At 41.8% G+C, this 27,494-nt stretch overlaps 4 protein-coding genes across 6 annotated transcripts; 1 reads left to right on the top strand and 3 right to left on the bottom strand.

The window, feature by feature from the left end:
• Positions 1-1,634: 1,634 nt before the first annotated feature.
• rragca (Ras-related GTP binding Ca) lies at positions 1,635-11,006 on the bottom strand. The gene is made up of 7 exons (XM_020093316.2): positions 10,824-11,006; positions 8,008-8,211; positions 6,932-7,131; positions 5,135-5,249; positions 4,498-4,640; positions 4,035-4,183; positions 1,635-3,503 (listed from the first exon to the last, which is right to left on the bottom strand). Exons 1-7 carry the CDS (start codon positions 11,004-11,006, stop codon positions 3,349-3,351), a joined length of 1,149 nt encoding a protein of 382 aa, XP_019948875.1. The 3' UTR covers positions 1,635-3,348.
• Positions 11,007-11,695: 689 nt separating this feature from the next.
• Positions 11,696-14,226, top strand: LOC109633456 (c-Myc-binding protein-like). Of its 2 annotated transcripts, none has more exons than XM_020093318.2 (5): positions 11,696-12,484; positions 12,988-13,060; positions 13,285-13,333; positions 13,540-13,669; positions 13,756-14,226. In XM_020093318.2, the coding sequence occupies exons 1-5, from the start codon at positions 12,470-12,472 to the stop codon at positions 13,801-13,803; spliced, it is 315 nt and encodes a 104-aa protein (XP_019948877.1). In that variant the 5' UTR covers positions 11,696-12,469; the 3' UTR covers positions 13,804-14,226. The 2 variants fall into 2 exon arrangements, with proteins under 2 accessions (XP_019948877.1, XP_019948876.1); XM_020093317.2 differs by lacking the exon at positions 11,696-12,484 and adding an exon at positions 12,614-12,790.
• A 135-nt stretch (positions 14,227-14,361) lies between these two features.
• Positions 14,362-17,138, bottom strand: gja9a (gap junction protein alpha 9a). Its single transcript, XM_020092668.2, has 2 exons — positions 16,968-17,138; positions 14,362-16,518 (listed from the first exon to the last, which is right to left on the bottom strand). The coding sequence occupies exons 1-2, from the start codon at positions 17,018-17,020 to the stop codon at positions 15,009-15,011; spliced, it is 1,563 nt and encodes a 520-aa protein (XP_019948227.2). The 5' UTR covers positions 17,021-17,138; the 3' UTR covers positions 14,362-15,008.
• Positions 17,139-18,799: 1,661 nt separating this feature from the next.
• Positions 18,800-27,206, bottom strand: rhbdl2 (rhomboid, veinlet-like 2 (Drosophila)). Of its 2 annotated transcripts, none has more exons than XM_020092533.2 (8): positions 26,765-27,206; positions 25,287-25,530; positions 22,937-23,085; positions 21,410-21,522; positions 21,207-21,307; positions 20,799-20,859; positions 20,637-20,698; positions 18,800-20,067 (listed from the first exon to the last, which is right to left on the bottom strand). In XM_020092533.2, exons 2-8 carry the CDS (start codon positions 25,515-25,517, stop codon positions 19,888-19,890), a joined length of 897 nt encoding a protein of 298 aa, XP_019948092.1. In that variant the 5' UTR covers positions 25,518-25,530; positions 26,765-27,206; the 3' UTR covers positions 18,800-19,887. The 2 variants fall into 2 exon arrangements, with proteins under 2 accessions (XP_019948092.1, XP_019948093.1); XM_020092534.2 differs by having other exon boundaries at positions 26,849-27,190.
• Between the last annotated feature and the right edge of the window lie 288 nt (positions 27,207-27,494).

Here is a 27,494-nt window from a genome sequence, read left to right as displayed (position 1 = left end):
GCTGATTATGAAATTCACTTTTCAACACATTTTCAGCTCTACTGAGGGCCACTCTAGTTTTTTTTGTATTTAACAATTTAGTTTTGTTGAAAGTTTTTTAAAGTTATCTCTCTATCCATCTGGTCGTGTTTTCGCCTGCACAGGATGAATACAATTTAGGAAATTACCTACATTAAAAGGACAATACAAATTTCAATAGAATAATCACTTTGTAATTACACTGAAGACCCAGCATGCACCTTGTGATCTGATGAAGCACTTACACTGAAGGTAAATGACCTTCAAAACATCCTAAACACGAGCTCTCTCCTCTGAATATGAAGTGACGCACACATCAACAAACCATCAGGTTGACAGGCCTAACCTATCTGCCATTAGCCCGTCCAGATATCACACTTTGCTTTAATTCACCATCTTTCAGAGTGTCACACTTTATATTCCTTGGCATGGGCAGGCTACATGCGTATGCATAATTTATCTCAAATTAGCGCCTATTTGAGTAAGCATCAAAGCACGGCGGATAAGGTTGGAGGAGAGCTTAAGGAACCGCAGGGAAACCATCACCAGGATTAATGCAGGAGATTTTTATAAGAAATTACTGGCTTAATGAAGTGGATAAAAAAAGCTGTCAGTGTTTTATTGCATCTAAATTGTGTGGAAGTGGTGTTTAGCTGTCTCGCCTGCTCCCCATATAATGGGTCGTGACAGTGGCTGTGAGGCTTATTTAACTTAACTGGTGAATAACTTGCATGGCCAAGCTATTCACTGAGCTGCTTTTATATGCACTAAACCAGAGCGGGGGTTTCTTTTTCTTTTTTCTACCTCTCCGTTCTGACTCATTATGGTGCCACATCAACAACAACAAACTCAAGAAAACTGACAGCAGACTCGTCTGGAAAATCACTGTAAATACATTGTTTTCAGCAAATTAGCAAATTACCTTAAGTAAAAAAGGCCATTTAAACTATTTACACTGAGAAACAAATCCGGTCAAAATGAACCTGACTTCATGTAAACCAGTGTCGCTCAGTAGATGTGTTTACCTCCAACAAGCCCTAACAGTCGCCTTAAAATTCAATTTATCTGCTCCACATTTCTATAAACAGATATGCTGGATTTTCTTCATCAAGTTCCATGACTTACTCCCATAGTTTCACAGAAATCTGTTCAATGGTTTTTGAGTAATCCTGCTGACCATGTGAAACCATGCCCACTTTGGAGAAGGTGAATATCCAGTGGACTTGAACGTGACTTCTTTATAAATAAGAGGTGATACAGAGTAATAAACGTTACCCTGCAGACCCAGTTAATGAAACAGTTATTCTCTCTCTCGCTCACTGTGGTTAGATTTTAATGTCTAACTCTAATAGGCTGTATAATTCACCATGCAGGATCAGCTAATGTTATTCTCCGAACACAAATTCAACAAAAATCAACATTTGTTATTGATCTTCCAGAGGTAAAAAAACAACTGAAGCACAACTATCAAGGTATCTGTTGAGCAGTCCTGCAGCGCCATCTTGTGTTAGTTTGGAACTTTGTCACCAAATAAAAAAATGACAAATTTTTCAGCTCTTCTGCTCAATTTAGGATGATTTAAAATTTACTTTCATCTTAATCACAAGAGCAAAAACCAAAATTTAAAATTTCATTTATTTCACACAGTATAGCTCACAATACAGGAAATCAATCATCCATCAAGCTTCTGATGTGCACGTGTTTATATGTAGGTGACTGATAATGACAAGGTTGAGAAGATCTCGGGGCCCTTCATGAAGAAGAGTTGTTTGCTGAGTAAAAACCAGAACATTTTTCACTGCAGAGTAAGAACTGCTCAGATTTACTCAGCAACGTTTTCTACGTAACATTTCTGAGTCTTGTTTCTATTGTTTGTTTGTGATGAAGGCATGAACGTCTTACATGGCCAAAGTAAATCAGATTTTTTTTGTCCTCCTTTGTGTGTCATTAGTTTCTCACCTTTGAATACAATAAGCTGTGTTTAAGGACAACACACTGACGGATGCATGCTTGGACTGGGTACATTTTGTGTGTTGTGAATCCTACTGATCAGAGCCAAACTAAATACAGAACGTAGGTTAATCATTTTGAGCAGAGCTGAAACCTAAGGTGGAAAAAAAAAAAACATGCAAGTTTCAACTGGTTAATATCATCAAAACGTTGATTTGGAGCGTGAGCGCCTCCATCAGTCCTGACCCAATACATTTTACTTTAGATGGCAAAAAATAAAGTTTAATCATGATACTTTTTTTTTTTATTATTTCACTATTTCGGAATCATTAATTTATTGTGGCAGTGCTTTTGCAAAGACTTTTCCAAATTTCAAGCAAAACTCACCAGAGAGCCAATCAAATATTTTGATTTTCACTGAAGCACAAAGAGAAAAGTTACTTCCACTGATTGAAGAGAGTGTAACTACGCTAAGCTGCTGTTATCGAGCAGAAGGACGAATACTCAGTTCTTCAACAGTACAAACAAGGAGCCCAGTCTGGGGTCTAATCAAATCCTTTCATTGACGCGCACACACACACACACACAGGTACCAACATTCACACACACACAAGACCAAGTTAGTTTATCGACAGCACAATCCCTTTTCAGACTGCTCACAAAAACTTGTTTTCCCTTCACACGTGAAACCAAAAAGCGAGTTTTGGGCAGCATTCAGGTAGGGTGAGGTGAGTGGTGGAGAGAGGAAGCTTGCACTGCAGTCAAGCTTCGTCTACATAAGGCCATCTCTGAACATGTGTGGGTTAGGAGGACTAGCAGTTCACATTCACCATCTTTTTTTTTGTTTCCATTTTTAAATCAGCACAGAAGTGGTCGGGGGGGGGGGGGGGGTGTGTGTTCATTACGAGACAGATCGCCGTCATCACAGCTCGTCCATAGCAAGAGGTTACGACAAGGGGTTTGTTTTCCCTCCTCACATTGTTCGTACAGAGACCAGCAGCTAAATATCACAGTCTTTGACCGCTTTAGGAAATCCAGAGAGCGAGAGAGAGAGCGAGCGAACAACCTTTTTTCTGTCCAGGTAGTTTTACTCTCTCGACTTCCTCACAGCCTGCGGTTTTTCCTGAAACCGATCCTCGACTTCCTCTTCCATCTTTACAACAGAGGAAGCCCGACCTGTCAGTGATCCAGTGCTGCTCCCACACTCTCTTGTCTCCAGCCGTCTCTCAGTGCTTCGGGGGCTGGGAGCAAGGGATTGTGATTGGCGCACCAGGGAGCGTCAGTTCAGTAGTCTCTCCTCTACATGCTTCCTGGCCCTTTTCTCCTCTTTCCTTCTCCTCTACCCTCTTTTTATTTTTTTTTTATATTTTGCATCAGTGTCTAGACAGTGTTGCGCGGTGTGCCATTTAATGCGACGGCCTTATTGCAGGGTGAGCCCACAGCCTGGGAGCCCACTGGACGCTGGGTGGAAACGCCCACCTCAAACACTTCATGGATGGCCTTCCGGAAACAGTGGAAGTTGTAGTCTATCAATCCTGAGGAGGGAAGAAAGATCAAAATGTGTTAAACCTTTTTTATGACACGGGAAATTCTTGCATTATAATATCAGCAATCGAAATTTGTCTAAAGTCTGAAATCACATTTGGTTACATATATATATAATTCTTCCGCAATGGAGATTATGATTTCAGGATCTCTATTGTTTTGTTGGTTGAGCTTTAAGGCTTTAGTGAATTTAAAAGGACTACACTCCACTGAGTGCCATTCTAGTTTCTTCTGTGGCCTTTGAGGGCGCTAAGGTCGGTCTTCTGGTTCAGTTTTAACCATTAGACTCAAAATCTGTCTCTCGAAAGTCCCCAAACATCATGATTTGGATTTTCCTTTGGATGTATTTATACACATTACAGTTGTCCTTGTTTTGATTTCACACCCTCTGCACACATGGAGACGTGCTCTCCTGCTATGCTCAAATAAAACTGAAGACAATATGAAAACACTCGACTCAGTCCACTCCATCTGATGACCTGATGAGCAGCAGATCTGCACAGATTTCCCCGATGTCTTACCTTTGCGCTCAAAGCTTTCTTCTCTCAGGATGCAGACGAGGGCCAGGAACTTGGTGACCTCTTTCAGGTACAGCACAGTGGTGTTGTTGAGCTTGATGATGGCCATCGACTCTTTGTCGTACGCACTGCCGCTGCCGTCCTCCCTTAGGCTAGCATGGCCCAACAAAACACAAATTTCAGCTTGCTATCAATAAATTAACAATGACAAACAATGCATGTTAAATTGTCTTCAAAGCATCAACAAATTACGCAGGGAGATTGAACATGTTTTAATTAGTTTTCGTAATTATTATGCAAATTTGTGCAGAAAGTTTGTTTTGCAAATATAAAGACTCTCTTCACTGTTGTCATTTCCCTCATCATAGAATCTAATGAGGAAGCATGAAAAGCACTATAATAGTGCAATTCTGACCACTCCCGTAAATTGTTAAGGAGCGAGAAACAAACACAAACACACACTCACCCATAGATGCAGGAGACGTCGATGACCACATCGATCATGTCACAGCAGAGCTCGTAGGACTGCATGTCCACAGGAGAGCTGTCTGTGGCGATGTAGATCTTACTGACCACATCAAACAGAAAGGCCTTTTCTATCCCTGAATTCTGTCGGAGAGAAACGACCGACAGAGAGGAGGAGAAATAAGAGGGTGAGAGACAGAGAGAAGAGTTAGGTCATTTTTATTCTGGTAAAAAGCACAGCGCTATCAATAAAACCTGTTCTTGACCAGTCCGTCCGAAAGGGAAAATCTGAAAAACTTTTCTGAAATTTGTTTTTTTTCCCCTGATTTTTTTGCTGCTGGATTCTCAAATGGGCTCATTCAGATATATCTGAAAGCAGTGTGTGTGTGTGTGTGTGTGTGTGTGTGTGTGTGTGTGTGTGTGTGTGTGTGTGTGTGTGTGTGTGTGTGTGTGTGTGTGTGTGTGTGTGTTTCAATCCAGGGGCAGTGTTCAAACACAACCTTAAAATTCTGTAAGGGCATTGGAGGAACTGCCAACCATGATGTGTCATCAGGGCTGGCACTGACTCACAGTCAGTGTTTTACTGACGAACTTACTGAGGCGATTTACCGATCAGCAGCTCGCTGTCGTCTACTCACAGAAATGAAGATGTTTAGGAGGTTCTCCAGAGTCGGGAGCTGAGGGATGAGCTTCTGCACGACTTTGCTGAAGGCCTCAAAGATCGAGTGGTCGTAAATACTCGTCAAGTAAAAGCTGAATGAGGAAAACAAAAGAGAAGTGAATACGCTGTTAAGAGTAGGAAACACGTCTTAGTTCCTTAAAAAAGCACGTGAAAGCAGGTAAAATTACAGAGTCACAAGATCACATGAGAAACTGATGGTGGACAGTAGAAAAAAAGTGTGAATCAAAGCATTTAATTCAGACATAAAATCACAGGACCGAGAATAAAATAGTCATCATGACTGTAGAAAAACTGCACACCCATGAGTTATGAGCTCAGTTATATAAATAAAAGGTCAGTGTCTAAGAAAACCGGCGGCTTCAGCCAAATGGACCTGTCTGCAAACACTTGGCAGGAGCTCAACTTTACAAAGACTTACAGTGAAGGGAGCAGCAGAGGGAAAAAATAAAGCCGTCTCAGCTCCACTATATAATCGAGGAAAGCTACGGCTGTCGAACCGGAATAAACAGCGATCTCACCTCACATAAAACGCAGCGCGAGCCAACAGAGCCTCAACATCGTCAACACAGCTGCTGCAGGTGTGACCCAGCTCAGCCAGGACAGACCGCTTAATGTGGTGCACAACACATTTAAACTTTCTACACAGCGTCACGGCAACGGCTGCAATTGATAAGCGTTTTAATTTTTTCACAAGAGCCTAAGCAGACATTTTCAAATTGCTTTTTAAAAGATATGTTGTAGGCATTTGCCTTTACTGACAGGTCAGTACAAGTGTGACATCTGATGAGAGATAATGGGGGAGACGTGCAGCAACCTGAACCTGCAGCCACTGCAGGACTCAGGCCTCTGAATCCCACTCTACCCTGTGAGCCAACCGGTGCTTTGTCAGATCAACAATATTTAATATTTTATTTACAATTTAAAAACAAGGGAACGTTGGAACATTTTGCATCTGAGAGGCTGGAGATACATGATTTTTGTGATGTTGGACTGATAAGAAAAACATAGGCAATTGAAACTAGTATCAAGGAACTTATTGGTTATTCTTCCAGCTTTATTTTCATTTAACTTGCTGATGTTTCGATTCTATAAAATATCAACAAACCTACAGTTTGCAGAGCCACAAAACATTTACATTGTACAAAAACACACCTAACTATTTAATAATTACCACAAGTGACTCAAACTCGTTTTTTAATCAATTACCAATACTGTCATCAATCAACTTTCTGTCTGTTGACCAGGCCATTAACAATTAATAAGTAATCATGGATCAATGGGTTTTTTCCTCAGGTCATATGATTCAGTAAAAGTGTGTTTTAACAAACCAATCATTAAATCTCCTACAAGAGCAACATGAACCCACAGACAGTTTACTTCAGCTTTTCTTATTTCTGCTTGAACCAAACCAGCTCCGGTATTTCAACAGGCCAGTGTTTCTTCATTAGGACGTCAAAGAGGAATCTCACACTAACAGCAAGAGTATGCAGACTATGTACATGCTACTGTATATGTAACAGGGAGAATTAGCATGAACGCCAAATGCCAGGGTTTCTGCAGGAAGCTTTATGCATACGTGGTTGTGTCGGCAGAAGTATGGAAATACATAAAGGACAACAGTTCTAGAATTACTTATTAAAAAAATATGTTTGCAAACAATGTATGCTGTTAACAAAGGTGAAGCCTGCTATAACATCTGTATACTGAGGTGAGTGTGCAAAATAGTCAAATAAAAATGTAAAACAGGACGTACCTGAGATGTAGTTTCTCTAAGCTTGCGTCGGCCAGATCGTCATTGGCTCTCTGGTGGATGTCTCTCTGGGTCTCGATCTTGTGATCATCTGAGAGTCCGTCCACTTTGTGGATAAACACCTCGAAGTTGATCTCTGGATTTACCCGGTAGGCCCGAGACACTGTGAGGTGAAGCCTACCCAGAGCCTCCACGTAGTCATCCTGAGGGGAAGAAAGTGATATATTAACACACACACACAAAGTGCATATATATATATATTTATATAGAAACTGAATCAAACAACTGCCCAGAAATGCATCGCAAAAATCTAAACTTCCAAGTTTGTCTCTCATCTCTGTACTTTTGACAGTGACAACGCAATCGTCCGTGAGCTGAGCCCATGTTAATAATTATATGTTGCTTCAGCCTGAGGTGAACATCCTCATAACTTCTAAAGCAGGATGAGGAAATGTGCCACTGCATTGTCTTCTAAAACCGCTCTCCTCAGAGATCCCTGTGTGGCCAACTGATGAAGCAAATTGAATCAGATGCACCTCCTTGAAAACAAATAAACTCTGCGATCAGATGAGCTGTGGTGTACATCCTCGCTGAGATGACTTCTTGAAAGCACTTACGGTCATGCGAATAGCTCATTCTCCCTCTCACGGTACTTTGCCTCATATTTAACAATAGGGATGACTCCATTATTTTTGTTTTCCAGTGTGTATGTGTATAAAAGAGAAGTCAGAATACTGCCGGATGTTCTGTTAATGAAATGAAATGTCGAGTCACTGCCCACAAGAAAAGAGGAAAAGCATAAATCAATATTTTAGTCTGTTCAGAGCATTTCAAACAACACAGTGTATTACTGTGGAACAATGCAGTCACTTCCTGTTTTTAAGAAATTAACCACTTTTTTTTATTCCCTCCACGAGGTTATATTTTAATCAACTTTTGTTCATGTGTTGTCTGCAGAAGTAAACTGAAACCACTGGACAGATTACCCTGAAACTTGCTGGAGGATGTGGTGTCTCTTTCTTTAACATATATACAGATGGTGTTTTTTATTTTTATTGTAGATTTTCCCTGTTCTTCACCTGAGCATCAATGACAAATATCAAAGCCCCCGTTCCTCTGAAGATCATCTCGTAGTCGAAGGTGGGGTCGAAGAAGTCGACCTGGCCGGGGAAATCCCAAATCTGGAAGTTGACGAAGGAGCTGCTTGAGATGTCGTCCTTGTAGATCTTGTTGGTGCTCTCCAGAAACAAGGTCTCGTTGGGAGACATCTTGTGGAAAACCACCTGAAATGAGAGATGGGTTTGAGTTGATCTTTGAGTCCAATGAATGTGGATGATTTGACCCTGAGATTTGAGTCCAGAGACGTAACAAAAACCTAGTTGTTGCATTTATATACTGTAAATACATGCATGCTCTAAAGTTCTGTTTTGTTTCATAGCAAGTCGTCCAATTCCGTCAAAGCTTTAGCAGAGTTAACAAGTCTTGAAGTAATATAAAACATTTTCCCCCCCAATATTCACTCTTATTTCAAAATGAGTTTTCGGTGTCTACCTACAGTCATATCACCGTCTGTTGTGCCCGGGTTGATCACAGCCAAGAGACTTATCTTAATGGACTGGAAATTCTCCTTGCCCCCGTGCATTCTGAGGTGAATTGCTGTAATGGTTCTGAGCCGACAGATAAGCAACGCAGCCCGTTCAGTGTATAATCTCCTGCCAGCTTTTTTGCTTCTTGATTTGCTTAAATGTCTGTTAAATTACTATTTGTGTTAAAATGGCGAAGACTTTTAACATTGTTACATCTCATTTGCCCATAAATTATGAAACTAAAGTGACTAATCGTTTTATTTATGGGCTTTTCAGGGTTTTCTTCACAGGAACAGATATATTTTAAATGACTGTCTTAGAATATGCTGTCTTACAAAATTGCCTGAATTAAATAAATGATCGTGTTTTGGTTGTCAAGACTGTTGTATAATATTTTATGCTGATGGTGACTCTAGACATCATCCAGCCGTCATATGAGGAGCATGAGGGAAAAGTGCAACACGTTGCACACGCAGTGGTCTGATGCAACATGTTTCTCTACATTCAGCAGTTTTCAGCGGCATATTTTCACACATTGTTTGTTAAAACTGCAGTAAAGAAGTGAAGTGTACTTCTGGTCTGATCAAAGTCGTGGTTCATCGGGTACAGTAACAGATAGAGAACACACTGGGTAACAGCGGAGGACCTGCGAGCCTTCTCTCCACCGCTGCCATTATGAAACTGCGTGTGGGCCACTGAGGTCACAGGCCAACGGACCAGAAAAAAGCCAAATCACATGTTTTTCAGCCCATACAGGAGGCTCACAGAGGAGCGTCACTCAGGGACCTGAACATGTGTGGATCACAGAGAAACTGAAAACGTGTGTATGTGTGCTCTTCAGTGCAGGGAAATTCTTTACTTTTATTCCCTCCCTGCGGTGTATGGCTCCTGGCACGATATATCCAACCTGATTCTACTTGCCCCCCCCTGAATTGAACATGAATAATAAAATATCATAGAGGGAACAACTGCATCTCATCTATTATTCAAACACAGTGCCAGTCTGAAAGTGGCAGGCTTGAAGACTATGATGGAGACAGATAACCTTGCTGTAGGAAAAACTAAAGTAAGGTGGGCAACAACCTCGAGGGTCCCCACAAACCCCAGGTCCACAGCACATCAGTTAGTTTTATTAATTTGATTATCTCCTACTATCTAATACTAAAGTATGATCTCCACTAAGGCAATGGTGTTATAAGCATGTCTTGTTGGTTGGCAGGTTATATACTGTACTACTACATACCTGTCACTGTAAAGACGTATGTACTAATGAAGATATTGTCAATACAAAGATTTAAAGTGTAAGGTGATTGACAGGTGCAGGTATACAGAGGCAGAGTATTGAAGTCAGATATTAATACAGATTTAAATATAAATAACTGAAGCTGTACAAAGTTGTGCATTAAACTAACATAGCCTGTAAAATTATGGTAAATACAAAAACCAAAACACGAGGTGAAATGGATCTATTGGAAGGAATTGAATATAAAATCATCTTAGTGATGTTTTCAATAGTGTGTTTCATCTAAATTGTACGTATTGTTTTCATTACCCTAGAATGAGCCCTTTATATTTAAATACCTAATACAGTAGCCCTGACTGGACAAACTAGACATCTTTTGAGCTTTTATAACATCTGAAGCTATCACAGGTTATTTTTCATGTTCGGAAGGGAAGGGTGAGGTGAGGGGGTTCAGCAACATGCAACTTCACCACTAGATGTCCCTAAATTCTACACCCTGAGCCTTTAATGTGGACTTTGGAAGCTGGGACATGGTGTGTATTTATATTAAGTGCAGAGACGGGGGGTGAGGGGTGAGGGGTGAGGGGGGGACTCATAACTTCTGGACACAAACAGCTCTTTGATACAGCCATGACCAGGTGGGAGAGGCAGGAGTAGGAGCTGCAGGTGCTGCACCGATGTGAAAACACAGTGTTGTGACTTGCAGGAGTGAAGGTGTGGTCACTGTGTCATGTGAGAGACTGAGATCAGAACTCACAGCTGGGTGTCTCTCAGATACATCATGTTGGACAAGTCGTTAACCAGACAGTCACATGCTCTGCACCCAACACTTCAGGTTCATGAGTCCCTGCTACAAGCTAACAGGCTAACTGGTCGCTAGCTGCTACGGTAGCCTCTTTAAAGCACACGTGCCTCCTTCTTGTGGGGCTTGGTGGGTAGCTAGCACCCCTCGCGACATGCTAAACTCAAGCTAGCTCTTGAGGCTAGCGTCCCACCGACGTGAAGCGGGGGAAGGCGCCGCTCACCTCGGAAGCGGCTATCGCTCTCTCTCCCCGCCTCTCCCTACCTTCTGTATGGAGGACTTCCCGCTCCTCCGCAGACCCATGAGCAGGATCCGGGGCTTGCTGTCGGACGGCGCCGGGCTGTCCTCGATGTCGGCCTCCTCCTCGCCGTAGCCGAAATCTTTGGGGAACGAGTCCGCAACCTCGTAGCTGTCAGCCAGCTGTTCCACGTCGTACTGGATCGACATTTTGACCCGCTTCCCCCTGGATCCCCCCCCTTGAGCCGCACCCCTGGATCGGATGAGACGGTCGCTGTGCGCCGCGAAGTGTCGCCAGGTACTGAAATAAAGAGTAAATCAACCTCCGGCTACTTGGAAACACGGAGCGTGATCCCACACATTTCCTCAGGATTTCCTCTCCCTCGCCCCTTCGCTCCCGCCCCTTCGCTCCGATTCGCCGCCTGCGCTACAATCCGCCACGCGATTGGTGGAAGCGCCCGTCGCTCTGCCGAGGCTCATCGCTGTCACCTGACTAGTACCCGGACTTGTTTTGTGACCTATCACCCGAATCAGGAACGAGGACGCGTTCTTCGATCTGTTTTTAAAAGAGAATTTAGTTGTTTTTTTTTAAAGGGAGAATATACGATCCGCTCGTTTTTAAATTGTTGTAGAATAATTTAATATTTCGTCAAAGTTGTTGAAAACGAAACAAAGAGAAAGTAGGTAGTTGTGGATTTAGCAGCAGATGGCGCCAGAAATCCACTACAGTTCTTTTGATACTGGTTTATTTTATTTCACCAATAAATGCAACAGTGTATAATATAATATAATATATTATAATATAAGAAAAGATAAGAAAAGATAAGATAAGATAAGATAAGATAATCCTTTATTAGTCCCACAGAAGGGGGATTTGGAACGTTACAGAGGGCCGTCAGGAATAAAGTTTAAAGTAATAATAAGTAGCATGCAATAATTAGAATGTTCGGAGATATCAAAAATATTTGCTAGTGGAGTAAAACTAAAGTTAAGTACCCACCCAAAAATCCACACATGCATACAAATGTACTTAAGTACAGTAACAGATGTAAATGTACTTTTATTTTTTCATTTATTGTGCACGGTGGGGAAGTATAGCACAAAATTGATTTACAAATGTTTTGCCTTTTAATCAAGTGTTTGTCATGTTCTGTTCATAAAGAACCAAAACCTTCACCCAGGAGCAAAAATCACTCGTTAAACTTAAAAAGAAATAATTAAGTGATATTTATTGTGATAATATCGACAAATATGATAAAAACTTTTACCTTGATACATTTTCTGGTCATGTCGTCCAGCCCTAGACCGAATATTGAAATATAACATACAAATAAAGAAAACCTGTGATGTCAAAATGATTAATGGAAGGGATAAGTAAGAGGATCCATTTCAAACAAAGAAGATAACAGGTCATTTGAACTTTATTTCCTCCTTCTTGTGTCGTCGCCAGGCTTGCGAGGTTTTTCTGCAGACAATAAAAACATAACGTGGGTGTTTTGCTGCGGTCACGTTGTTATTTTTTCCGAGGAGCACCTGAAGGCAGCAAACGTTGCTTTCAGGAAGGTGGCAAACGAAAGTGAACTTTTCCTGCTCGGCGACACTTTAACCGGAGAGCGAGCGACAACAAACACAGCGTCTGTACGAAGAGAGTCAGCTGTACAACCTGTATCACCATGGCACATCACAGAGTAAGTGTGTTCACCGCCGCTGTACCTGACATCCAGGTTGTGTGCGGACGGGTTCTGTCCCGAGGTGTGCGGGTTAGCGGGCTGGAGCTGATCAGTGATAACACACAGCTGAGGTTTGAGGAATGACTGGAGCCTCCACGTGTCTGAAGACGAAACTAATGTCACAAAACAAACTGCATGTTTGCGACAGCATGTTCTCCTGCAGCTTGTAACTCAGACCAAGCTATTTTGTGTATACGTCTTTCTTTTTTATATTAAATCTAGAATCCTAACTCGATAATGTGGGGAAATCTGTTAATTCGTGGGGTAAAGTCCAACACCAGACACTAATAACTGCTAGTTATAAACATTTTGTAACTTCTGTTTTGAAAAGAGCTATACGAATAATGATAATAGAAATGATGAAATGATATTACTGTTCTTTGCTCCAGGCTCTGTACTGAATTAGATTCGGACTGTCAGTTATCAGTTGGTAACAAAATGTCTGACTTCTCTTCCTTCAGGCTCCAGACACCAAGAGGGAGCAGTTCCGCAGATACCTGGAGAAAGCTGGTGTTGTTGACAGTCTCACCAGTGGTATGGAACAGGTTTTTTTTTTCTCTCTTTATGAATAAATACTCACACCCAGTAAAAAAAACAAAACAAAACAGCAAACTTCTCAAATGCATGTGTTTTTAATTTCGGTCTGAGGCGGCATGCTTACAGAAGAATAACTTGACATAAATAAATGCAGTCAAACTTTGTTATTGTTAAATGTGAGTGTGGTGGTGGCTCAACACTTTCTCTCTGTTTGGTTTCAGTACTCGTGGCTTTGTATGAACAACCTGAAAGACCCAGCAATGCTCTGGAGTATCCTCTAAAACACACAAGGCTCTTCATGACACACTCATATGAACGTGTGGTTGGTGGTGGATTGAACCTCTGAGAATACCCCCAGGATTCTCTGAGCTGTTGTATCACACCACATTACCGTGTTACCACCAGTAACTACAGGTGTCGCCACATCGACCAGAACTGAAATCTTTGAGGTTACTACTTTAACGAACTCCCTCCAGATTTGTGAAGCAGCATCTTGGTGCAGCAGGCCAGACCTCAGCCAACACTGAGCCTCTGCAGCAGGAGGTGATTGACCTGAGGCAGAGGTGTGCACGTCTGGCCGAGGAAAACAAAGACCTCAAAACAAAGGTAAACTCTGTGCTTTTCAAAAAGTCCATTCAGCTCGTTAAACCGTTCAAAGCACCTAATGCAGATAAACTCTTTTGTCTCTCTAGCTGCAGCACTATGAAGCTGCGTCAGAAGGTGGAGCCACAGCTGAATAGACCACAGCAGAGATTTGGTTTGATTCACGTATTTTGTTTGTTGAAATACCTGCACTTTAGATTTCAAGACAACACAATACTTTAATTGAGACAGCCAATATTTGTTTAATGTAACCTTGCTGTTTCTACGTCTTATTCTTTACATGTACAGTACATATATAAGCTGGTCTTCTTCTTTTATTCTTTAGTATATATGACTGGACAAATCACTTCTTAAGACATTACATCAGTGTTTCACAGGCCTGAAAGGTTCCATACATAATATTTGGTGAAACTGCTGATAGTATTTAATTTAATTTTTTTTTTTTTACATACATTTTAGAGGCACAAACAGTTTGTGACCTGTTTAAACTTTATTTGAAAAGTCTGCTGTGAGTGAACTGTTCTAAAAAGCTGTCAAATAAAGCACAGTATTGTAATTAATGGTGTATCACTGATTGAACTCATTTCTGAACAGCAAGGGTTTAATCAACCTTCAGTTGAAGGTGAATTATTTCCTGTAAATCAATGAATTCGATTGATCAAATAGTTTCAACTCTTGTTGTTATACAGAGCAAGAAGACGTTAGTTGAATTGAACATTGCAGAAACCCTGATATCACATTAAAAGTTATTACTTGATGTTTTGCACTGATGCAAAACAAAGTGAAATCAGAAACAGACCAACTCTAACACTGATACAGAGACAAACGAAGAGCACACCTGGTTTTCTACCAAGTTTAATCAGATTAAATAATTTTCAGTTATTTCAGGGACAGAGTCAGAGCTATTGGGCAGAAAGACAGAAAACCAGAGGTATTTGTGTGCTGCTTACTGATATGGTCAGGTATACGGTGATAGCATTTAACACCCAGGAGAACATGGAACACGTTAATATGGCAAATATAGCAAATATTTCCACGTTACACTAGTTTGGTACCGATACATGCAAGTTAGTGGCAATTAAAAACAGGTTTATTCCAAAATTAGTTGGAATAAATATTAAAAAAACATTAATGAAGTCATCAAAATTAATTAATACATTTATACAATACATGTTTTTTTAAGCAAATTCATTGGAATTGAATTGATCTAACTTTAGCACAAAAACAGAACAAAAAGCAGGTATTGCCAAACCCTCCCCTGTTCTAAAGCTGTGTACAGAGAAAAGTCTAAATGTAACACTGATGTGTGACAATGATGGAAACAAGTAAACGTTTGAAGAGTTCAGATGTGCAGATCTGGAGCTCGCTTGCTGCTCGTGTTACTTGCCAGTGATGTTTTACAGTTGGAGGACGGAGGTCTCTGGTCGTGGCTCGATCCTGAGCTGGAGTCATTCAGTGACTCCGGGGTGGAGGCTCGGCTCTGATGTTTGTCCTCTGTTTTTGACAGAGTGGAGGGAGGTCTGCTGCTGGCCTTTGTGCCGCCGTATGAATCTGTGTCAGAGCTTTTACTCTCCAGCACCGTGAAGCATTTCAACGAGCCCTGAGCCTTCGACGGCTTCCTCGACGCGCTCACTGGCAGCGTCGGGAAGAAGGAGGCGTGAGCTGCCATCTGTGGGCACTTCGGAGAGTCTGGGCCTCCTCCCTCACTGCTCTCCTCCTCACTGTGTGGGGGCAGATGTGAAAAGTCCTTACCCCCCTGTGTTGGATTAATCACAGAGTCGCAGCACGGAGAGCACGACTCATTGGTAGTCGAGGTACAGATAGGCCCTGGGGGGCTTTGAGCTGAACCTCTGCAATCATCTGAGTCCTGCTGAGCGGCCTGCTCGCCCTGAAGAGGTAGAAAAGTTGAAGGTTTGATAAGGTTTGGGTACATGACGGTGCCCTGCATCCTCTCCATCAGGAGGTTGTAGTCACTGGGTGCGGAGGCGATCGTTGCCTTGCGGCCTGCACAAGTGCCCATCTGCACAACAGATTCCTTTTTATACCTGTTGACATAGTAGTCATCGAGCTCATCCCTGTCTTCTCTCAAGTGAGGGTAGAAGTCCAGGATGGCCTTTTTAATGTTCTTGTAGCCCAGGTGCACGATCTCCAGGATGTTGAGGAAGAGGGAGATGGCAGCGATGCACTGCATGAACACCATGAAGACACTTTTCTCTGTTGGTCTGGAAACGTAACAGTCCACAGCATTGGGACAAGGATCCCGCTCACATTTAAAGAGCGGGTAGAGGTGAAAGCCGTACAGGAGATACTGGCCTGTCATGAAGGCCACTTCAACCACAGAGCGAGTAACAACGTGAGCCACGTACGTGCGCAGCAGGGAGCCACTGAGAGGAGCTTTGTTGAGCTTCCCCTGATCGAGCTGTTTCATCTCCCGCTCGATCCTCTTCCTGGCCTCTGCCAACTCCACATCGACCAGCTCCAGCTCCCTCCGCAGCAGCGCCTTCTTCTTCTGCCGGGCCTTCTCCAGCGCCCGGAGCCTGTAGAGTGCGTGACCCATGTAAACCAGGGAGGGGGAAGACACAAAGATGACCTGCAGCACCCAGTAGCGGATGAGAGAGATTGGGAAAGCGAGGTCATAGCACACGTTTCTGCACCCGGGCTGCTCAGTGTTGCATATGAAGTCGGCCTGCTCGTCGTTCCACACGTCCTCCGCTGCCACCCCGAGGACCAGCATGCGAAAGATGAACAGGATGGTGAGCCAGATCTTTCCCACCATAGTGGAGTGGATGTGCACCTCCTCCAAAATGCCCCCAAGGAAGTTCCAGTCCCCCATCTTCACTCTGCCATTGTGACTGACAGAAAGACGAAATGATTAAAGAAGAAAATCTGCTGAAACAGATTGAAATTCATTGATTGATGAATCGGTAATAGTACATGCATGTATAGAGATTCACTAACAGGAAGAACAGCAAAGACATTTCAGATTAAATGAGCACATTAGAGAAGAGACAATTTTTTCCGATAAAGAACCAAAAAGCCACAGAAAAAGTAACCAAATAACAAAATGACAGTACCTCTGAACAGGAAAAATGAAACGTTAACAAGTAGGAAACTTGAGAAGTAAAAATGCACAATGCAGTAAAAAGTCACATGTTTGCAAAAAGATATATCGAGAGTAAACAGAAAGAGGACTCCACTGTTGTGTTTCCTAGTCTCATCTGTTGTCCAGTTCTGTCACATTAAACTATTCCCCTCAGCAGAGACATTATATAAACCAGAGTTCTGCATCGTTTCCGTTTACCTTGCAGCGGCATGGACAGACTGCCGGTGGTGACTCAAATCTCCTCGGGTCATGCAGCCCTGACGCGGTCACCAAAAAGTTTTAAAAATCGTTAGCGCCCTCAACATGAGTCTGTGCACATCACCTAAACCTCAGTGACCCGCCTCTGCCTCAGCGTTGCCAGAAACAAAGTGGGAGCGACCGAGCAGTTGTTGGCAGGGAAGGCTGCCAACCAGCACTCTACTCTGACCAGAGGACGTCGATACCGAACTCCTGATGCATTTAGATCACAGCCTCACAGTGATGGGGCTGTAACTGGGTTTAACACCAGTACTGACCTCAATCTTAGCGGGTCAGTTTGTTATTTGTGTCCTAATATAACTCCATCATTTCAACTGTTTTTAAGAAAGTTTCCTAAATGCAACAGCACAGTTTGTGACGGCTGAACGTATTTTTGGGCGGCTTGTTCGTTAAGTTTATCATTTGATAACCAACCTCCTTCCAGGTAAATGCTTTAGAAGGCCAGACCATACGTTTTGAATATATTAACACACAATTATTTGAGTCTCTTTCCTCCATATGTTCAAATAAAGAGCAGGATGTACAGATACTGTTGTTGGAATCCCCACATCGTCAATACTGCTCAGTTATCCGCTCGAGCCTTGTACGATCAATGTTTTCTACTGTAGTGAAATGATCAATGAGTCATCACGTCCGATTTCATACTCTGCTGCTCCTCTCTGGATGTAATTAAGTCCTTGTTCACTTGACACATTATTTTATCCCATTTACAAGAAATCTATCACGATGGATTAGCATGCTGGCTAACTGCTGGTTGCCAGCTTCACACAGCCGGATTACAAACACCATTAAACGGCTCGTGTCTGATTAATATGCTTGTTACCTTGGTTCAATCGTGATACAATGGTTCCACACAAGAAGCTTATTAAATTAATGTTGGTGTCAGGCTACACAGAGCATGACACACTGGGTGAGGGAGAGTTGATGAGGGGAGTTCCCAGCAGGGCAGCATTGATTCAAACCAGTCCAGCACAAACACATTAGGGGTACGGAGGTTCACACTGAGGTGACATTAAAATCCCAGAGCTACTTCCTGTTTGTTCCCTTTCGATCACAACAATCAGTTTTCATTTGTACTTTGGCCCCAATATCTAAAACGAGTTGGATCAGGGTATGTACTGGTCTACTTCAGCTGAGCAGAGTACAGCATTAGTTTTCAGATCAAATGTGAAATCAAATATCAAGAGAAGAAGATAAATTCTAGAAATTAACTTACTAAAATATTATGCTTTGCTTGTAGTATTCCTGACACACTCACTCTGATGTCTTATTTATGAACTAAACCCAACTTGTTCCCGACTGAGGGGGTCACAGGTGCAGGAGCTTTTGTTGCAGCTTCAATGGTCAGAATCAGGTAAAGCTGAACTGTGGATCAGTTAAAAAGACTAAGAAGTTATTAAAAAACTGCTTTTATCTTAAATGTTCGGTCAGGAAATGTAAAATATAAAGATTCTGAACAGAGTTTGGTTGATTTGTTACAGAAGCAGCTCTTCTGGTTCAGGAAGCTGGGGATCATGGGTAATATCCACCGCTCAGTTGTGTTTCAGTTCAATGATTGGGACTACGCAGTTAGAACTCGACATAACACATTCATGGGCAACTGAATGAATCCCTATTTCTGGCTGCAGAGGGCGCTGTTGTTCAGTTAAACTTACACAGTGTTACTTTAAGGACCCAGGATTTTCTGGATTTAAAGCACAATTCTTTACTCCTAGTATGAAACTTAACATAAATAATAAAATGAAATGCAAAAACACTAAATCAACGATCACTTTCGTATAATATATTTAATAATAAGAAACGTCACATTTCTCTAATGCAAATGTACATCATAAAAAATGTCTTGTGTTTCAGGGTCAAGATAAACAAGTTTGTGATATGTGAAAAGTGATGACTGAATAGACTGAATTACACTGATGTGCTGAGTTTGGATAATATGCAGCTTTCCTCATAATGTTAAAACAGCAAAAGCAGTCGTTTCCATAGAGTCCCTGCTGTATCAAACAGAAAACAAATCAAATATCAACAGTAACAATTACATTCAAACAATCAATAGACTAAAGTCTAGAAAAAGTCCTAATAATTTACATGTAGTCCTGACGAGATAAACTAGCTGGATGTTTGTTTTAAACAAATTTGTATTGTAAGGAAAATTAATCAACTCCACACATACAGTAATAACCGACTTCCTTTCAACAGGATGTGACTAAAACTATGACGCTGCATTGAGCCAAGGCCTGACGGTAAATAAGTTGTTAAGGAAAAGGAAATACCACCATTTTAGACATTCGTCCCTTGTACCTGAGACGTATGCGTAAACACTTTCTTCTCGTTAGTGTCGTCAAACATGAAGTGAGCAACACGTCCCAACAAATGAGCTTTGATAAATCTAATGCTTCATATGGTGGTGGTGGTGGGGGTGTCCCCACGTTTAAGGCACATGCTCAGGAATACTGGAAGTCCCTAAGAGGCAACAAAGAAAATGATTAACAGCTAATTATTTTTCCACAATAGTATGGCTGTTATTTCCTATTAAAGGAAATGATGACAATGATCAGTGAGTTCATTACTATCAACAAAAAGATCTAAAATCTAAAAAACTAAATAGACCGAGGAACATATTTGTAAAAAGAGACATATCGGATCAAACACTTTAAAAAGGCACATTTCATTATCAACTTTGTCTGAAATAACACATGCATGTTGCAACTCAGCACAAAAACAGTAGGGGGCACCTTTCAATTTGAACAAAAAAAACATTACATTCACAAAATCTCTGAGAAGCAATTTTTCAAAAAACGACTTCCTCTGTGTAACAAAAAGACGTTTAGTGTTTTTAAAAAGCCACAGTGTTATGGTCCTACGGCGCTGGTGATAGAAATATATTGAAGAGCACGGCAAAGATGACAAAGACGGCATAGCCCACGATGCACAGCCAGAAACGTGGGTCCTTCAGCAGCTTCTTGTTGTAAGCGCTGAAGAAGACGTAGCCGATGGTCATCCCCGCCACGATTCCACCGAAATGAGCCACAAAGGAAACCTGAGAGGAGAGAACAGTCAGATCTTTAGATTTAAAGCTTCAGTCATCCGAGATAATTCAGCACAGACCCCCAACTACTGTCATTCCACCTCCCTGAAAACCTGCAGGACCGGTTCAACTGCCAATGCAAATTAGTAGCAGTGGAGAAGTGGAAGAGATAAGACGGTAGTGGAGGGAATAAGGCAGAGTTGGTGGTAATCGGCAGGAAAGACAATAAAGCTTTCGTCAAAGCATAAGGAGAAACTGTTTGTGTGGGTCAACATGTACAGATTCAAACGCTAGTGGGTGGATGTACAGTATCTATCAGTCACGCTCGCACTGAGCGGTAAGTATCTGCATGAAGAATCAAGTCCCAGCAAGAACTGCTGATCTCGTTCGTAGCCACAAGCAAATTAAGTCATCATCCCACACAGGTTGGGGGAGGTTCCCTGGATTCACGTGTTTTTTCTTTTTCTCGACTCTAAAGTCTTTTGTTTTTAATGCGTGTTTTATATATGACTTTCTGTTTTTAACCTAAGTAACGTATCATTGAGCACTGTTGAAAGTATAAATGATGATTATTGTCTTACCCTCATTCCAGCCTCATCATTGACAAATCTTCTGTAGAAGGCAAATCCAAAATCTGTGCCGACTGAAAAAACAAAACAAAATGGAGTCAAATCATTTCCATTTGAAGGAATGATCACAGAAATTAGAAAATAATAATAAATAGGTCACACGGGAGAACCTACCAATGATCACTATGACGAGGATACGAGCCACTCCGAGGAGAGGAATCATCTCTCGGAAATTCTGTGAATTGAAACAGTCACCAGCTGTAAAGAGCAAAACTCAAACAGAAATACAGCCTGAAAACACACTGAAGGTTTGTTTCACAAAGAAAACTGGAAGAAGAAAATTATGAAGGGACTGAACGTGTGCTCGGAAAACTGATAAATCTAATTCTTTTCTTGCTCTAATTAGGCTCAGAATCATATCAAAGTGTCTTCATGTACAACTGAGTGTAAAATGATCCACTGCACTAATAACTACACAATCAAAGTTATTGTTAAGGTAAGATGCAGTCTGGACCTACTCACACACAAACCACCAAATCAACAGCCTGATGTTTTACACCAACTTAACGAGTGTGAACTCACCACCACTGCATTCATAAAGTAACCTCCTATTAGTGCGTAGACGCCCCCTGAGGCCCCCACCAGCGCACTGAGAGGATCAAAGATGGAGCTGGCCAAAGAGCCTGAGGAGAAACATCCACAGACGTGATCAGCTTCTACTTTTTCAAACATCTGGGTGCACAGCATCCACCAACACGAAGGACGTCCAGCTTAATATTTCTCACCAGCCAGGACTCCAGCAAGGTAAACCATCCCCACTTCAAACCCTTTGTGGACCAGCTCCAGTGGGATTCCCAGCAGCAGCTGCATCACCAGGTTCCCCAGAATGTGCTCCACACTGGGGAGGCAGAGACGAGACCAGTCACACAAATGCACAGAATAAACAGAAACAGCTGAGGATTAGTAAATAACAGATGATTATCAAATCCAGTGGGTCATTTTTAGAGCCCAATCCATATTGATCCAATATCGATATACAGACTGGTATACATATATATATATAAACATATATATACATATTTAAAAAAAGATATCAATGATTCCTGAGATGTCATTATCAAACTTTTAAGACAAAGAAATGTAATTGAGGCTTCATATTCTAGAGTGTCTTTGTTGTAAAGAGCTATACATTAAAATAAAAACACAAATACGACCAAGTATGGAACATAAATTTTAGATTTAACATAAATCTCTGCATTGTTTATTTTGTAAAATCAGAGTTTTCATATCAACAAACTCAAACGCAGATACTGAAGTGTCTGTGAAAGTCTCACACCAACTGAGTTTCTGTGATAAATGCGTCTATAAAGTGGGTTTTCAAAGGTTAGTTATCTGATTTTCTGTAGTTTTAATATATTATATTATATAAACAAATCCTACGGAGAGTTTTGGTTTGTGTTGGACTCTTCTGACAAATACTACACTGTTTGAAAGCTCAAAGTTTTCTGATTCTAACTGTGCAGAGCGTGAGAGGATCATTTCACAGAGAAAGCTGCTGAATTGGACTTTTTACTGCACCACAGAAAAAACCCCACTTCTAACCCTTGTAACTTATATTCACACTTGGCATTTTCATGTTAACAGTAAGACAGAGAACATCACCAGACTTAAATATCCTGTTTGGTGTATTTCAGTTAGTGTTGGCGAGGGACCGTGACCACTGTTCCTTTTTGCTAATCTGGATTTCCTTTGTGCTTCTCTGTCGTCAGGACTTTTGGTTTCCCTGTAGCTTTCCTGTTCTATTCCTGGGTCTGATTTATTCCTGGGTGTATTCGTGGTTTTTTCCGAGACATTTTTCTTGCCTCAGATGTGTCGGTGATTCGGTTTACTAACTATAACTTTATAACTATTTTTAATTGCCTTAAACATGTGTTTAGGAAAATGTATTTTAAAGTCAGTCGTGCCCAGTATCCTATGACTCAGTCGTCATGAGCTGCCTCAGTGAAAAACACGAGATGAAGTGATACAGTGAGAGAGGATGTGTCAAAATAACGACCACATGTACCAAACTCAGGATCAGCACAGAGGTTCAGTTCAGTATTTACAGTCTGAGAAATAACCACAGAAATGATTCAACACCTCTGGTTGCATTTAACAGGAAACCCTACAAAGGTTATGAGCTCCACCAGACTTTTGTTTACTGCAGGGTGGTGACGCTGCATGACGGGCGTCCCTGAGCTTTCAACCACCACCACCCTGGGTCAGGCTTTCATCATGCAGTGACGGTGTCTGAACGCTCAGCTCAGGCTTACCCTGCATGAACAAACATGTAGGAGACGAATCGCCATGCTTCCTGTCTGTTCTCAGGCTTGTAGGACAGGGGGCTCTTCCAGATGCCTTCGTCCAGGGTCACCCACTGCTTCTGAGGTTTCCACACGGCGTAGTAGATAAACACGGCCAACTGGCGAACAAGAGAGCGGACACAGAAATAAGGCTTGAATTATGGAATCCAAAAAGACACGTTAGAAGCTGGTGAAAAACGCAGAGGGTGAAGGTGAAACAGCTGAGAAAATAACGAGGAGGGAATTAGTCATGTACGGATGTTGAGGTTTGCTTTAACCAAGATGAGTATCCCACTGAGAGGACCCCAGTGAATACCCAGTGTGATCCCAATGCTTGTGTTTGTGTAAATATAAACGAAGGGAACGCTGAGAACACAGAAGCTCAGTCAATCGTCCTCCGGGTAAATGAAGAGCTGAATCCCAGCGAATAACCAAGTATTCACAGACAGTCAGTGACACTGGACGTCTGTGAGCTGCAGAGAGCGAGCTGTTCATTCACATGAATGAATAGTTAGCAAGCAAAACTCCTGAATCTGACGTTAACATGTGACCCAGTTGAAAATCTGAATTTTTGCACGTTTGCAGAGATTTTATATCTTTTATTCATTCATCCACGAGAGGAAATAATATAAAGAGGCAAGAAGTAAGGATAAGAAACTTAAAAAAAACCCCATAAGTAATTCAATATATACTCAAAGTGACCCATGTTGTGCATTAGAAGTGGTTTGCATGAATGTGCATCAAAGGGTTAAATAGTAAATGGTCACAAAACACTGACGTAAAGAAAGTTCATTTATTCAGTGAGCTTTCATAGATTATAACATGTTAAATTCCCCACATGAAGAATGAATATCACAAAAACTACTTTTGTGATCCGGCAAAACCTGCTTGTGGTTTGGCAATATATCAGTTTCTAAAACAGCACCATAGCTGTGAAAACACATCTGTATGAGATGTTTTCAGTTTAGCATCATATTGAAAACTCCTTTAGAGGTGCAGTTTTTTGCAGGATGCTGATAAGAGTTGGTTATGTTCAGGAATAGATCTGCTTATTTTAACATTTTCATGTGTTAGGAACCATTTCCTGTGTGATTAGTATCGTAAGGATTGATATCAGTGGTCGACATGAAGCTCGAAAGTTCACACAGTAACTGAGCATCTCCTGAGCTGAGGCTCGGTTTCTTTAACATACAGTGAGTCTTGAACGCATTCCTGGTGGGATCAGCTTTAAGTCATAATAAATGGCACACACAGGGGGTCATCCACCATTTTCCCATTTCAACAAATCCCCGCTGGCCCTCCACATGTGTTTTATTCATCTGAATAAAAAAACGCCGCTTTTCTGTTTACACGCTGAGGGAGAGCATCTCTGGATCCCACCACCGAGGATCAGCTGGACCCACTTCAACATGAAAACTCACAAAAAACTACAGTTTTTATTGACAACGTGCCGACTGCCTGTACTTTATTACACACGATGAATCGGGACATTCAGAGGAGGCGACGCAGCAGCTGCCAGACGACACAGACAGAAACAACATCTGTCCATCTTAATTCAATCAAGCCTCATAGCTGAGCCAATAAAACCAGACTCATCATGAAATTCTCCAGCAAATTAGTGACAACGTCAAAAACAAGGCCCCGTGTGACGGTTCTGGATCCACGGCAAATCAGACATGAGTATACGAATCATATAAACTGTTGATTCCCGCCTGAATCCACAGGATCTCACACATTGGTTCTCTTTCCAAGTTTCTATTTGTTACTGTCCAGCGTCAGAAAAAATAATCCCACCCCCAAAGAAATCACATTTACATCCACTAGATAACGCATTTTTATTTGGTTCAGCACCAAGACTCCATGAAAATGTCGAAACATGTCCATGTCCCACCCTTCCACTATCGCTGCTTTGAGACACAGAGGGTTTGTATACGTGAGAAAACAAAAGTGCTCGTCAGCTGCTCCAGACACTTTCCTAAACGTTTCCTGCCATTTTCCTACTGAACTATCTGGAAGTGAGAATCCAGCAGGAGAGTGTCTGGAAACTCACAGTAAGAGATGAGTTGATGAGGTTTCTATCATGTGACGGACACGATATTCTGGAGGCATACGAATGTCTCAGGATGAAAAAGAAGAGTCAGACACACAGAAGAGGCCGATGACCCACGCTTCCATACCGTCACCCCAACATCTGCACAACTACATGCAATCAAAGCAAATCTATACAGCAATCAACGCCGCGGCTGCATGTTGTGTAATGAGATCACAGGATCCATACCCTCTGTCCCAGCACTCACAACAACACGTGTGTCAGAGCTACCTCTCCGATACTGATGAGGATGATGAAGATGGGGGGCGGGCAGCAGTTGGTACGTTCCAGGTACTTGCTGCGCAGGTCTTCCGGAAGCATCCACTTGGAGACGGACTGCTGGAACTTCTCGCAGCACCCCGGCTTCCTGAGGCCGTCGGGCTGGTCCCCCTCGCTCCTCAGCTGCCTCCCATCTCGGTCCACGGGCAGCGGCTCCAGCTGCTCGATGTCCATGTCGCCCATCGCTGCCACAGTCCTACAAGAGCACAGTGTGTCAGATGAGACCTCGAGATGATTTGTCTTCCACCAGCAGGGGCCGGATTAAAAGACTTTTAATGAAGACGCTACACAGAGACATGTTTTTGAAATGTGTATTAAGATTCTAACTGTACATTTTCAACAGCCACATTATTCAGCCCGTGGAATAAATTAATAATGACACAACTTTAACATTCTATTGTCAATAAATTCTATTTATAACCTACAGCCAAATATGAGACAATGGGCCCCTGGACACTTTCCCCCCTGTTTCATAGAACCATGACACTGAGACTGAAAGAGAAACAAAACAAGTTGAGTCTCTGTGGTCTGTCTGTATCTATTCATTATTGTTTAATCTCTCTGTGTTCGTATATATACGTCTCTTTATTTGTCTTTTTAGTCCTTTTACGTCCCATTTTAGTCCGTTTGAACCGATTGTTATGATCATATTGTACATTTTACTCCATTACATTTAATTTACTAATATAATTAGGCCTAGTACTCATGTACAAATACAAACATTACATGCCAACATAGAAAGGAGTATATCCTACTAGTATATTAGTACACACAAGACTTTTTTTCCAGAGTCAGGAACTAATAAATAAGATCTGATGTATTCATTGTCATATGAAGTTATGTCAAACTTGACTAAATTGTCCAATCAATCGAACAGGGGTGAAAACATAACCTTTGATCGAGCATGAAGAGCTTCTCAGTCTATCAGCCTGTGTGAGAATAGAGCAAACTAAACAAATAAACTGAGAGAGATCAGGGGGAGGAGGGGCCGGTTTTCAGAATTCTGTCACTCTCAGACTTAGAAAGTCCCTCATATATATATAATATATACAATTCAATTATGACTATGGATGTATAAATGAGTAAACATTGATAAAACATCTGAATCCACAAAGGAACCAAAGTGTCATATTTGTCACCAAAATGTAGCAGAAAAAAGTACTTCTTATTGTAAGTAGTGTAAAGTACTTGAGTGGAGGTACTTTACTTAGTTACTCTCCAGCTCTGGTTTCACGTTACAGTTACAGCAGCAACCTGATAATTAGCGTTTCCTGTTTACTGGGCGTTACTCATTCAGCTGCTTCCAAGAGTCTCAGACTTCAAATCTAATTTAACAGAAACTTCTTTATTTTACAATCACAGTGAAAAGTAAGTGCAACTGAAACATTTGAAGTTTTCGGTGGAACAAACACGAAGTTCAGTTCACTCACCTGAACCTTCGATGACTCCGCTCGATCCCGAGCGCATAGAAATCAACTAAGAGACAAACAAACAGCTGGATCCTGTGAACTCACTCAAACTGCTCAGTGTGCACGTGCTCATACACTCTCGGTTTAAAGTCTATGTTTTCATTCCTCCATGTTTCTTTTTCCCAGACAACCCGCTGTGTCTTCTCCCTCCGTCCCTGAGAGGTCGGCAGAAAGACGAGAGGAGGACGGAGGCTCTTGAAGATAATTATAGTTCCTCAATTGGTTTTTCCTGCAGCACGTTTCCTTCCTCAGACCAAACAGAGCTCAGCTGCTCGTCTCTTCCTCTGCTGCAGGATCTGTTTCTGAGGACACGATGAGTCTGAGCTGCAGAGACACGGACACCAACAACTCTTCTACCTGTTTCCTCCAGGCGTGCCACACCTGAGCGCCCGTGACGTCACACACACCGTACATCCTCATTGGGCAAAAGCAGCAGATCCACGTCACTGTGACCACACTTTAAAAAGTAATGCTGCATTGAGTTACATGTACCACCAGGGGGCGCTGGAGCCCACAATTAAGATAAATGGACCAGCATTGTTGATGTGGCAGGTTGATGCTCACAACTCTTTATATGTAACTGTGATGATACTTTTGAGAGGTTTTCTACATGTAAGTGTAATTAAGTGCAGGTTAACTCAGGACCTGCTTCTCAAACCTGTAGACATTTAAAACCACACAGTGAAATGTG

Source organism: Paralichthys olivaceus, chromosome 13 (assembly GCF_024713975.1).
Source record: "Paralichthys olivaceus isolate ysfri-2021 chromosome 13, ASM2471397v2, whole genome shotgun sequence".
Lineage (NCBI taxonomy): Eukaryota > Metazoa > Chordata > Actinopteri > Pleuronectiformes > Paralichthyidae > Paralichthys > Paralichthys olivaceus.
The sequence above is the reverse complement of the archived record's forward strand: the minus strand, read 5'-3'. Positions and strand labels throughout refer to the sequence as shown.

What these genes read in the sequence shown, in the direction of transcription:
- LOC109633456 (XM_020093317.2), top strand. Translation starts at nt 12,764, where the DNA reads ATGTGGGGAAATCTGTTAATTCGTGGG. An exon ending in GAAATCTGTTAATTCGTGGG is followed by an intron (nt 12,791 to 12,987) that starts GTAAAGTCCAAC and finishes CTCTTCCTTCAG; the next exon opens with GCTCCAGACACCAAGAGGGA. An exon ending in ACAAAGACCTCAAAACAAAG is followed by an intron (nt 13,670 to 13,755) that starts GTAAACTCTGTG and finishes TTGTCTCTCTAG; the next exon opens with CTGCAGCACTATGAAGCTGC.
- rragca (XM_020093316.2), bottom strand. Translation starts at nt 11,006, where the DNA reads ATGTCGATCCAGTACGACGTGGAACAGCTGGCTGACAGCTACGAGGTT. An exon ending in TTAGAGAAACTACATCTCAG is followed by an intron (nt 5,250 to 6,931) that starts GTACGTCCTGTT and finishes TTCCTCATTCAG; the next exon opens with CTTTTACTTGACGAGTATTT. An exon ending in GACGTCTCCTGCATCTATGG is followed by an intron (nt 4,184 to 4,497) that starts GTGAGTGTGTGT and finishes GGGCCATGCTAG; the next exon opens with CCTAAGGGAGGACGGCAGCG.
- gja9a (XM_020092668.2), bottom strand. Translation starts at nt 17,020, where the DNA reads ATGACCCGAGGAGATTTGAGTCACCACCGGCAGTCTGTCCATGCCGCT. An exon ending in TCTGTCCATGCCGCTGCAAG is followed by an intron (nt 16,519 to 16,967) that starts GTAAACGGAAAC and finishes TCTTTCTGTCAG; the next exon opens with TCACAATGGCAGAGTGAAGA.
- rhbdl2 (XM_020092533.2), bottom strand. Translation starts at nt 25,517, where the DNA reads ATGGGCGACATGGACATCGAGCAGCTGGAGCCGCTGCCCGTGGACCGA. An exon ending in TCCTCATCAGTATCGGAGAG is followed by an intron (nt 23,086 to 25,286) that starts GTAGCTCTGACA and finishes CTTGTTCGCCAG; the next exon opens with TTGGCCGTGTTTATCTACTA. An exon ending in ACTTTATGAATGCAGTGGTG is followed by an intron (nt 20,860 to 21,206) that starts GTGAGTTCACAC and finishes TTCAATTCACAG; the next exon opens with AATTTCCGAGAGATGATTCC.